This window comes from Electrophorus electricus, chromosome 14 (assembly GCF_013358815.1).
Source record: "Electrophorus electricus isolate fEleEle1 chromosome 14, fEleEle1.pri, whole genome shotgun sequence".
Taxonomy (NCBI): domain Eukaryota; kingdom Metazoa; phylum Chordata; class Actinopteri; order Gymnotiformes; family Gymnotidae; genus Electrophorus; species Electrophorus electricus.
This window is the reverse complement of record NC_049548.1, coordinates 17551199-17563418: the sequence shown is the minus strand read 5'-3', so window position 1 is coordinate 17563418 and position 12220 is coordinate 17551199. Positions and strand designations below refer to the sequence as shown.

Sequence of the window (12220 nt, the reverse complement as noted above, 5' to 3'; positions counted from 1 at the left end):
GCAGACTGATGAACAGGTCAGGCGATGTGTAAAAGATGGCATATAAACAGCCAGTTCAGCAGTCTGGCATTACCGAGAAGTCCTACCAAACAGTCCTAGTACACTCCCACCAGTGCATATCTCCCAGACAGGTGTAGAACATTCTGGAATCAGAGAGAACAAACTTCCTTGTTGCAAACCTGTAGTGCTTTATTGGAATATTCGGAATAAAAACTTCCATGAAAGGGGATCATGGTCTCGGTTATTTACATTAAAAAAAACATTTTGCTGAAGATACTCTCTTTGTTAGAAACTTCATAGGTCCCGGTTGAGAAGGGGTGTATTCTGAAAAGCAGACTATAATCCACATAATAACACAGTAAGCAGGAATTTATCGTTGGATAACAACAGCGGGAGAAAAGAGGAAAAAAAATGCATCATCAACAACAACACGAAAATTCATTTCATCAAGGTTAACTTTTATTGAACACGAATGAAGTCGCATTAACCAAATACCGTAATGAAAAACAATTCTCATGTTTACAGCGGGGGGGGGGGGGGGGGGGGGGGGAGTCTGTGTACACAATAAACGACGCTATTAGCGCGCAAATTGCGCGTTAATGAAAGCGATGTCGCACGTCTGTTTTCCAGTCACCTCGTGCCACGAGGGAACAAAGGCGGAGCGCACGAACACGCCTGGGCTCGGCACGCGCACGTTCGACGGCCACGTGGCTATAGCATGACAGTGGTTATAAGGTTATAATATGTAATAATATGTTATATCCTAGTTATAAGGTTATAAGGTTATAATATGTTATATCCTGGTTATAAGGTTATAATATGTTATATCCTAGTTATAAGGTTATAATGTTATAATATGTTATATCCTGGTTATAAGGTTATAATATGTTATATCCTAGTTATAAGGTTATAATATGTTATATCCTGGTTATAAGGTTATACTATGTTATAATAAGTTATATCCTAGTTATAAGATTATAATATGTTATAATATGTTATATCCTAGTTATAAGCTTATAATATGTTATATCCTGGTTATAAGGTTATATGTTATAATATGTTATATCCTAGTTATAAGGTTATAATATGTTATAATATGTTATATCCTGGTTATAAGGTTATGATATATTATATCGTAGTTGTAAGGTTATAATATGTTATATCCTGGTTCTAATGTTGTAATATGTTATATCCTTGTTATAATGTTATGTTATATCTTTGTTATAAGATAATAATATATTATGTCCTTGTTATAATGTTGTAATATATTATATCCTATGTTATAATGTTATGTTATATCTTTGTTATAGTGTTATAATAAATCATATCTTTGTTATAACATTGTTATATCCTTTTGTTATAATGTTATGTTATATCCTTGTTATATTGTTGTAATATATTTATATTCTTATTATACGTTATAATGCAATCCTGCTAGCAATCACTGTTTTTAAAATTGTACCAGTAATCTATGTACTACCATTTTTATGTAAGTGTAATGGAGTACAGTTCTGTTTTTAATATCCTGGTTATGTAACGTGTATTCTGTTATTACTCAACCCTGCTCCCTGTGAGATTTGATTGGTGCTAAAAAAAGATCCTACAGTTCAAACAATGGGATTATGGGCCACACTGTGGGATTAGCAGTGTCTTTGACTGTGGAGGACTTTAGTTAATAAATGTGTGTGTGTGTTGGGGGGTGTCGGCGCGCGTGTGAAAAAGTGAGTAATGTGATCTGTCTGCGCTCTTTGCCATCAGGCAAGTTAACCGAAATAAAGAAAGTAATTTCTTAAGCCTGAAAACAAGACTGAGTGCCTCAAAGGGTTTTACCCTGATTCAGTTTCAATACAATTCTGTGTGTGTGTGTGTGTGTGTGTGTGTGTGAGAGAGAGAGAGAGAGAGAGAGAGAGAAAGAGAGAAAGAGAGAGAGAAAGAGAGAGAATGGTTGCTTATGTACAGAATCAATGTGTACAAAGTCAAGTGTTTGTTTTTTTTACTTTTGGGTGTGTGTGTGTGTGGGAGGATCAATGTGGTCAGACCTCTTTGATTACTGCATAATTTGTTTAGATCCACATGGCTATCCTCCTGTAGAAACTGGATTTACAGAATCAAACCTTTTGACTGACCGCTGTAGGAGAAATCCCCCCAAAGCCTGAGATCTGTTCGTAAGCCTGTGGATCTCTGTATAAGTTTGAGTAGCCTAGTAAACATACAGAACTGATCACAGAACAGTCTCTCAAAGAAGGGAAGTGTACTGCATCTGAACAGTGACCTGCACAAAGGCCATATAAATAATAATAAAATAATACTGTTATTATAAATAATAAAAAATGTCCTTATAATATGGGATGGAGCTGAGCTATGCGTGTGTACCTTGTTTATAGACTTCCATTAGCGTCCTTTCTGTTACTTTGTTTATATATCACTACTTATAGAAGAAACCCTGCCTTTCTGAGTCAGAAATGTATGTTTCAATAATGTGTCCTCATTATGCTCTGTTGTTCTAAGTGCGTTCAAAGCGGCCTGAATCACTTTTCTCTGTTTGCTCGCTCTCTCTCTCTCTCTCTCTCTCTCTCTCTCTCTCTCTCTCTCTCTCTCTCTCTCTCTCCCTCTCTCTCGTCCTGCAGCCTGCGAGCTGATGACTCAGGGCATCCTAGCCCTGGTGACGTCCACAGGCTGTGCCTCAGCGAGCGCGCTGCAGTCGCTGACCGATGCCATGCACATCCCTCACCTGTATGTGCAGCGCAGCGGCGGGGGGTCCCCACGCACTGCCTGCCGTCTCAACCCCAGCCCCGAGGGCGAGCGCTACACGCTGGCCGCCCGGCCGCCGGTGCGCCTCAGCGACGTGGCACTCGCTCTGGTTGGGGAGCTGCGCTGGCGAAAGTTCATCGTCTTCTATGACAGCGATTACGGTCAGTGCTGTGACACCCCCCACACACACACACACAGCTGAACTACTGAACTGTTCTGAGCAGTCCTGACCTTTTCATTCCAGCTCTGTAATCTCACATCAGGCTTAAAGTTCTGACGTTTTTCATTCTAGCTTGGCAATCTCACACTGGTCTTAAGGTTCTGACCTGTTTCATTCCAGTTTGGTAATCTCACAGTGGTTTTAAGGCTTCTCTTTGAGGACAGAATTGTAGGATATTATATACCCCATTAGCTTTGTTTTATCAAATCATGTGCCTAAAGAATACCCTGGAACCGGACCGCTGTTACCATGACAATTACTGCAATTACTCATTAGGACCTTGTGTCTCTGTATCTGTTTATCGAAGACTGCTCCTCAGAAAATGTTCAGAGAGGCCTGTTAAAATGTATGTGCTGATTGTCGGTCTTCTGATTGGTGCAGCCCGCGCGGCGGTGTGCAAAAATATCGTCGGCGCTGCTGGGGTCGTTGGTTTTCACACCCACTCCTCTGTGGGAGCCCTGATTCTGAGAGTGCCAAGAGAAGCCTGACCGGCGGATATTTTAAACCTCATAAACCATTCTTGGGAGCCACTGATTGGAGGGGGGGGCGAGGTGGAGCATGCAGGAGCGATGGAAGTTCCCATCGAGCTCCTTATGTCTAAGCGCCTTGCCCGGTGCTCCCTGTTGCCTGCATCAGCCTGTAACGGGTCTGCGTTTTCCAGGTTGGCAGGAGCTCATGGATGCGAAGTTTGGATAGTTTTACAGCATGTGTTAAAAGCGAGGCTGTCCAGAATGGCTGATTCTGTCCCTCCCTGACACATGGGGAAAATATTACAGTGCAATTTGTGTTGTGTGTGTGTGTGTGGGTGAGCATGTGCGTGCAGTACATGTGTGCATGTGTACATGTGTCTGTTTGAGTCTGTATGGCTCATGAGTTCATGAATGACCTCAGTTCAGCTCAGACTCGTGGAGATGCTTCTATAACATGCGAGGTTCAGTGAGCAGAAACCCCACCTCACCTGGGGCATGTCAGCCTGTAACAGTGACGCAGCTGAAACACAGTAAACGAATCTAATCACAGTACGGATGGAATTGCATTCGGGACGCATTCTGTGGGGTCAAAGGAAGAAAGAATTTTTCATACAGATAGGCAACCTCACGGTGATACAATTATGACCTAAAAGTAATAAACAGATTTGGATTAATACAATGATCACTGCAGATTGCGTAGATGAAAAATCCTTACAAGATCACTACTAGTGGGAATTTCCAGGTCTCACTGATTGCTCCTGTGTTTCCTCCTTTGCATTCTAAACCAGATCGGTTTAATTAACCCGATCATTCAGTTAGCAGTCTCTAGCGATTACTGCGTTTCCATTGAGTTCAAGGTGATTAGTGTTATGAACATCTTTAACTGGATTGTTTAAATGTGGCCCATCTGCTCTGGGAAGAGCAGAATTGGCAGTTGTATTATTTGAACCCTTAATTCATTGGCTAATCGATTGCTTAAATGCTGGTTAATCTGAGAAAATCCGTATATGTCACAGTACGGTCATGGTGTGAGTGAGACACAATAATCTGGTTATTCTGTTTACATTAGGATCTCACACATCTCTTGGACTGTTCTAGATTTTTCCCCAGACTGTTAAAATGGTTAATCCCACACTTGCGTGACTTAAAAGATTCCCCGCCCGGCATGATTTCCGGAGTAATATTTCCACCTGGAACTGTACCGGTGCTGGCGACTGGAATCCCTGGAATTCTATTTTTGCTACCCTACCCCGGAGTGACTGTGAAGGAGGGAGTGCGCGTGGACACAGATCCAAGCGGTTTGTTTAACCCCTGTGAGCAGGAGGATCTGTGCAGGGAGCGCGAGGACCTCAGAGGCAGAACGCAGCGGGGGCGTGGCATCGGCCCCCGGCGGTATCCGCGGCGACACAGACCCAGTGGACTCGGCTTTGGCTGCTCTGTCGCCTACTCAGGAACATTCTACTCACGTTTTTTTTTGTTGTTGTTGTTGGGTTTTTTTTCAAGGCAGCTGGAAGAAAGGGGGGCACATTTGTTTAAATTAAGGCCCGTGCAGGGGTGTATTGGCAGCAGATGGGGCTCAGGTTCGGCCGTCCGGACGCAGCTCCTGTCCAAGCACCCTCTGACAGGAGAGAGATTGTGATTAAGGGGAGGTGCCGGATTACCGCCTGGCCTCCCGTCGCTCTCTCGGCAATGTTCCGTCTCTTGGCCTTCTCCTTCTCCGGATCCGACGTTCCCACGTGCCTGCTGGGTACCTGAGCAAACTAAATAAACCAGGCCCAGCGCCAAGGGCTGCCTTGCCCGTGCTGCGCGGTGATAATATCAGATGGGTCATTTTCGCGCGGCATCAGTTGTCTCTTTGTTGAAGCCATGCACCGGTTCGCTACAGAGCCCCTCTTTTGGCCGGCGCTGCCAGGAACTTCACAAGCGCTGTTTTAAAGGGGCCGGCGTTTCCTGGTGGGGCTCCGGCTCCAAACAAGCTCCGGGCTCTTAACCACATCCGCGGCAGTGCAGCTAATGTTTTGCTCTGTGGAGCGAGAACTGGATTCTTCACCACTCAAGAGAATAACAGCAGACAGACAGAAAACAGGAGTAAAAGAGCCAAAACAACAACAAAAAAAAACTCAACTCACACACACACACACACACACACACACACACTATTTCACAGTTGATAAACAAACAAAACAAAACAACTTCATCCATGCTTCTCTGTTCTTTAACATTTAGCGTCGTTTTTTATTTTACATTTTTTTTAGAAGTCCACGTGTAATTGAGTCATTTGCATATTCACACAAAGCTACGTTTCACTAAATCTCTTTCGCGGGCAGCTGTCTGCCTCAGTGCTGGTGTGTGAGGGTACATGAGCATGTGCGTCCTCTGTTGCCTGAGCACATTAAGAGCCTTTCTCACTTGTCTTTCTGCCTCACCACCCGGCGGGTTTTACGGGGGTTAGGAGCGGCATTTACTCAGCCGGTCTGGCAACAAGCAACAAAGGATGCGATTTGGCACCTTTGACCTTTCCTCCTGTTCAATTCACGTGCGAACTCTCTCGGTAACTCACTCTGAGGAGGAGACAGAGGGAGGGCCCACGCCTCGCCAGACATAGAAAAGAAGCTCCCATAAACAGCGGCAGTGCATGCCTCCAGCGCGCACCAAAAAAGGCAATATTGTGCATTATTTATGATATTTCAAACCAGAGACGCATCTTAGGCATTACTAGGGACATTAAAGAAGGACATAGCCTTTGGCTCGAGGACAGATCTTTATGAAACTGATGCAATGAGAGTGCACCAAGTCTTGGGAGTCTGCTTTTCTTTGCGCGTAACTTTCAAATAAAGTTAGCCGCTGTCCTTATGTGTTGGGCGCGCGGTACTGGTTGTGTGCTGGAAACAGTGCCTGAAAATGCGGCTAACTCACCGAAGCCCCCCGCCCCCAAGTGCTTCGCTCGCTCTTACTAATGGGCCCAAAACTTTTTCGGCCGAACCCATAGCAGCGTGATTGCGCACCCCCCCCCCCCCTCCCCGGGGGGGGGGGCTTTCTGGAACTTTCCGGAAAGATTTAGCTCGTCCTGCTGTGCTATCCTTCTCCCATTGGCTGGTGGGGTGGTGCGTGCGCTTGGAGTCCCGCCAGAAAACCCTCCGCCAGAGAGTCACCTTCAGCCCGGCCCGCCTTGGCTCCCCGCGTGGGTGATTCATCACCTGTTTGCGCTGTGCGAGTGGTCCGTACCTCCCTGGCAGGGAAACAAAGGCTTGCTTACTGTAGCAGTTCTGGAAGCCCGCTGGCCTGGAATTAATGCCGGCCGCGGCTGGATGAATGAGCGACGCTCCGAGTATTCCATTTACAGGCGCAGAGCCTCCGTCCAAAAATCTGTAGTCTCCGCGGAACGCGGGATGTCATTCGCGTTGAGTTATGATGCCGAGGTGCTCTCCTGACTGCAGGAGCTTTATACATCCCGATCCCCTCCTAAATAAAACTTCTGAATATCAACTCGGCCACTGTGGTAGTGAGAAAGAATGCAGTGACTTAACACAGTCCTCGGCTGTGGGTTCCGTGATGAAATGCGTCTTACTGAACAAGCTCGGGGCTCGAGGTCAGCTTTATAAAACAAGCCTTTATTTCTGTCTCTTTGCTCTATGAATGTATCGGTTTGCAGAAGTTCAGCGTTTCAGTTGGATTCAGTCTCCCATCTGCCACGTGGGCTGGAGGTGTGCGGGCCAACCAAACGGCACCTGTTTTCATTAACACCTCTCATCTAGGTGCAAGTGATGAGTTCATTAGTGAAGTAGGTGGTGTCTGGGTCTGTCGTCCGGGTCTGTCGTCCGGGTCTGTCGTCTGGGTCTGGCCACAGCACCTACAAACCCTGCGGGCCTGAATGCAGCGATTGCTTTCCTTCCTGCTGAGCTGAGCAGATTATGGCAGGGGGACACCTGGGAGGAGGAGCTGGCTGTGGGTCGTGGTTGGTGTGGGTGGAGACAGCAGGTGACACTGAGACAGGCTGTGACGACAGGTATGGGTGAAACAGGTGGAGACAGTAGGTGGTGCAGTGACGGGCGGAGACAGTAGGTGGTGCTGAGCCCCGTGTCAGTGTGTGCAACCAAAGCCGCTAGTCACAGACAAAAGACCTCACCCCTGAACTCCTTAACGGTCTTTATCCACCAAAAATCAAACGCGTGAGCCCCTCTCCCCCTCAAAATCATACACAACGGCTGAGTGGCGGAGTGTGTGTGTGTGTGTGTGTGTGTGTGCTGTAAAGCCTTCCAAAATGCCACTGTACATAACAAAGCTCATTACGCATGGAAAGAAGTGCGCTGTGGGCGAGGTCTAAACCGTTCGCGCTCACCTGGTCGTTCATCCGAGCAAAGGACCCTTTAATCACGTGTAATTGTCTGCTGCTCAGAATAACGACCGCCGTGATCTAAATGAAGGAGTGTGAGGACTACAGAAATGCATGCTGCTTCCTGCTCTCATGGAACACTGCCTACAAATCCCAGCAAGAAAGCAACTCGAGTTGTGTGGAGCATCCTGTGCTCTGGACCAGTTTCCCTATACACCTTACGCCCGGTCAGGGCCTCCGGAGCATCCCAGCTGTGGCTGGACTCCAATTCCCAGCAAGACTGGGCTAGGGCTCCGATAGCACTACTTTGATGGCTCGAAGTTTCCTCTTCTCGGCTGTTTGTCCTTCTGTGTAGTGCCTGTGCGGAAACTGAACGCATAGTCGTCACGCTGTCCTTGTAGAGACGTTTTGTTATTTCTACCGACCCTGTCATTTGTGTGCATGTTGTGTTTTCTTCACTGATTAAAAAGATCTGAATGGTTTTTTGTTTTGCTTTCTGTTTTTTTTGTTGTTGTTGTTGTTGTTATCTTTTTCTTTTCCCTGTGCAGGAGTGTTGAAGCCAGCTTTAATTTTGCGGGGCTGCCGGTAATTTTCTCTTTGAGCGGTTTCAGTAATTCTGATCTAATTACGGCAGAGTGAATGGCTGGCTCCTGCTCACTGCCATGTTAAATGACACCCCTCGCTCCTCCGACATGGGCACCTCTCAGCAGGAATTATTTCCCCAATTCACTTCAGACTCCATCGACAGGTCACGCATGCTTTTGAAGGGGATTATGGGATAGAAACACTCAGAGTCCTCCCCTGTTCATGTGGGGGGGGGGGGGGGGGGGGGGGTGGGGGGGGGGGGGGGGGGGGGAGGGGGTGGGGGGGGGGGGGGGGAGGGGGGGGTGTTGTATGCTGCGGTCTTTTGAGTACGGAAGAATGGCAGAGATGCCAAATTTTCCGGATTCAGCCAGCTTGGGTTAACGGCATGTTTTTTTTCTCCTGGAAATGAGTGGGAATTGCTCTTTGAAAGGTTCGCTCAGGGAGGTTATAAGTGAATAAAAATGGTAGTGGCAGTAGTACCGTTCCGCTGTAGAGTACCGCCCTCGGACGGTGACCGGACTGAACGCAAGGACCCGTCGCAGGGGCGCAGCCGGCTGGTTTCGTCCGGGCCAACACGGAGGCGACGACCTTCGGCGTTTGCGCTAGGGATCTGAACGTAGGGGTGGGGGCTGCAAGCTCCCCTCGCAGCTGCGGCCGGTGCTACTACGAGCTCGGTAAATAATAAATATGTATGCGGGTGTAATGACATCTCTCCCGCCCACAGCCGGTGAGCCGGCCAGTCGTGTTAACAGGGCAGAAGACAACGTGGAAAATGCTGTCTCGGCGAGACCAGCCGGACGGCCTTTGAAAGCAGGACCTTTACACTCATATGATTCGTGGTGGCAGGCTGGTGTCGGTGATAGTGTATTTGTGCGGCCGGCGGGCGATATTGTGGGCGCACCTGCAACTTCAATATTTGCCGTGGTTCTGTGTGCTGGTCTCGGGCTACGTCTTTGATGTTTTGTCTTATTATGCTTCCTAATTGGGCGGCGGTGTGTGTGCGTGCGCGCGCGCGTGTATGTGTGCGGTCAGAGGCGGTCTGTCAAGGCCGTGTTAGTTAATATTCCTGAAGAAGCTGTCCACGGGGGTGTTGGGACCAGAACGCATGTGTAGCATATGGAAATGAAATATAATGAGTAAGAATTATGCAATGTTCAGAAAGAAAAGACAGTAAGCAAGTGAGCCTTTTATCCTAGCGGACTCCGCTACAGCGTCGTGTTTAACCAAGCAGACACCATCACAGCTTCGGATTTTCACGTTTTCCTGGACCTTCAGAGCTCCGCATTTGCAGGCTTTTTAAAATTTGTTCAGCATCCTTTGTCATTCCGTATTTCAGTATTTCAGGGCCGTTTCGCACGGACAGGCCAGTTTCTCGCAGTAGGGAGCAGCACCGAGGGGAGGTGCGCTTTCAGGATCAGGCGTCCTGGACGTGGATGGTGGGCCCCAGCCGGAAGGTGGTGCCGAGGGAGCTAAGTGGTCACCTCCTCTGTCTCCTGATGGACGCGGGGTCTTGCACCGCCCTGTACCCCAGGCCTGAGCTCCATCTGAAATTTGGTTTCATTTAAAGAGGCTTTGTCTGTTTATATATTTATTTGTTTGTTTGTCCTTGCTGCTTTCCTCATCCATAAGAGCTGAGGTCAGCGGTCCTGCCTGCGTGGGAGCGCCGGGCGCAAACACGCGTTCCCTGCGGCGTTGCCTGTGGTGTCTCTTCTCTCGGGGGGAGATTTGTTCGGAACGACCTTGGGTCGAGGTCGCAGAGACTTCCGCCACGTCCTGCGCTGACGGATAAGTGGGCTGTAGCGTGAACTGGTGTGACCTGTGTTACTTTCGCTCAGGCTAATCGCAGGCATGGAGGTGACCTTCCCGTCACGGTTATGCCACTTCTTTCGATGAATATGATCATTTTTATGTTATGCTCCGTGAACATTGCTTCTAAACAATTTCATAACAGGAAAGCATTTCCTAGCCCGGTTGCTACTATCTATGTGAGTAAATATCAGAAATCAATCTCTCTCTCTCTTTTTCTCCCTTTGTCTCTATTTTATCTTTTTCCTGTTTCTGTCTCTTTTTCTGTCTCTCTCTATCTCTGTATCTCCCTCCCTCTCTCTCTCTCTCTCTCTCTCTCTCTCTCTCTCTCTCTCATATTTTCTCTCTCTGTAGTAACAGCTGTCATGGGTTGCTCTCTCATCCCAGGAGAGGTCATCTAGTATCAGATTCATCTTTCCCGCATTATTACTTTCCTGGTGGTAAACTCGGCAATAAACTGATCCTAGACCGGAGCTTGTTCTGTGAAAAACTCTAACACTCTAGCACAGCCCCTGCATTCTGGGCAACTGTGAGATTTTTTTCCCCACTTTTTTTTTTTTTTTACAGGGCTCACAGTGCTCTGGGGTGTGAAGAGTTGTTCCTAGCCTCCGTCAGACACGGCCCGGGAATGAGCAGCGATCGCAAGCCGCCTCGGCCGTGCACGTTAGCCAGGAGTACGGGCCACGGTCACCTCCGAGACTCATAGTCATCTTACCTCTCACCGTCTTCCTGCTTCTCCGCCCACCCCTCCCCTCCCCCACAGGAAGTGCTGTAAGATCACAGGGCTGTCACCCGCAGCTGATGAAGCGCTCCTCGAATGCTGCGGTCTGGAAACGGGATTTGTCTCCGCCTCCGTGGGAACGCAGCAAGGCTAAATGAATGGCCTTCGCGGCCTTCTGCCGCTTCCATAAGCGCTTCCGATCGCGGGCGCAGCACGGGACAATAATGCGCAACCGCTAAAAAAAGGAATGAGCGTGGTGGTGGATGACAGCGCAGGCCGATAAACGCTGAGGGGGAATGACACGAGGGAGGGAGCAAGGTGCATTGTGGGTGCAGTGAATGATTAAATCACATACCAGCTTAAATGAGATCGGTCCCGGCCAGCGACGAGGAAAACGAACCCCACGGGTTAGCCGTCCACGGACGGGCCAGGGACGGCCCGGAGGCATCGTGCCTATGAAACGCCATTTCCCAGAAACCTCAGCATCTCTTATCAGTCCCTCTGTTTTTTTTTTCTTCTTTTCTTCGTAAACGCTTCCACCATCGCCTTAGAGCTGAATATTCAGCTGGACAGAAGAAAAGGATATTTATGCAGTTAATTCCCTCCCGGATCCGGAGACACTCTCGTCTGCGCACATCATCTCTTCCTGGTGCTGTGAAGGCACTCCCATGCGAGTTATGTCAGCCTGCTTAAAGATTCATCATGTCTAACCGCTCGCGAGGCTGGGAGAGGAATCTCGCGTACTGTATCTCGCGAATCGCTAAACGCAAATCGGCAAATCGCGTCTGCGCTGTCCGAGCGCCCCGTCTCGGGCGCCGGCATGGGGTTCCCACGTAACTACGAGGAACGCCCGTCTTTATTTTGCCACGCAGACCTGGAACGATGCCTTTCGGCAGTCGCCTGCCGACGTGGGAGGCATTTTGTGGGACTTGCCTGAGTACGTCACAGACGGGAGGCGTGCTAAACCTCGCATCTCATGGCCTCCTCGCCTACATTTGGTGCAGGCTGTTACGGAGAACAGCTTCCTTGTGGGGGGGGGTCAGGAGATGCAAGGCAAGGCTCACCTATTACATCCATGTTCTAGTCCTCCTCGTAGAGGCCTGTCTGAGATGAAAAGCAAACAGCAGGAGAAGAGGAGCTGGAGAGCAAATCGGGAAGCCCAGCTCAGCTCCGCCGTTGCTGTGCAACTCCACGGAACGAGCGTTCCCTTTTACCCCCCGCCGTTTCCGTGGACGATGAGTTCCTGACACTTTAGATACACAGATAGAGCAGAAACAGATGGCGTGGCAGGCTTGCTCCGAATCCCACCCGAATCCCACCCGAATCCCGTTACA

The 12220-nt window shown here is 48.6% G+C and overlaps 1 protein-coding gene across 2 annotated transcripts in view; it reads left to right on the top strand.

Moving 5' to 3' along the window:
• The window catches only part of grid1b (glutamate receptor, ionotropic, delta 1b), a 217425-nt gene that overhangs the window by 112894 nt on the left and 92311 nt on the right, over positions 1-12220 (top strand). For both annotated transcript variants that reach the window (XM_035533704.1, XM_035533703.1), the window contains exon 3: positions 2628-2912. In XM_035533704.1, coding sequence (XP_035389597.1) covers positions 2628-2912 — 285 coding nt within the window. The remainder of the gene's footprint in view (positions 1-2627; positions 2913-12220) is intronic.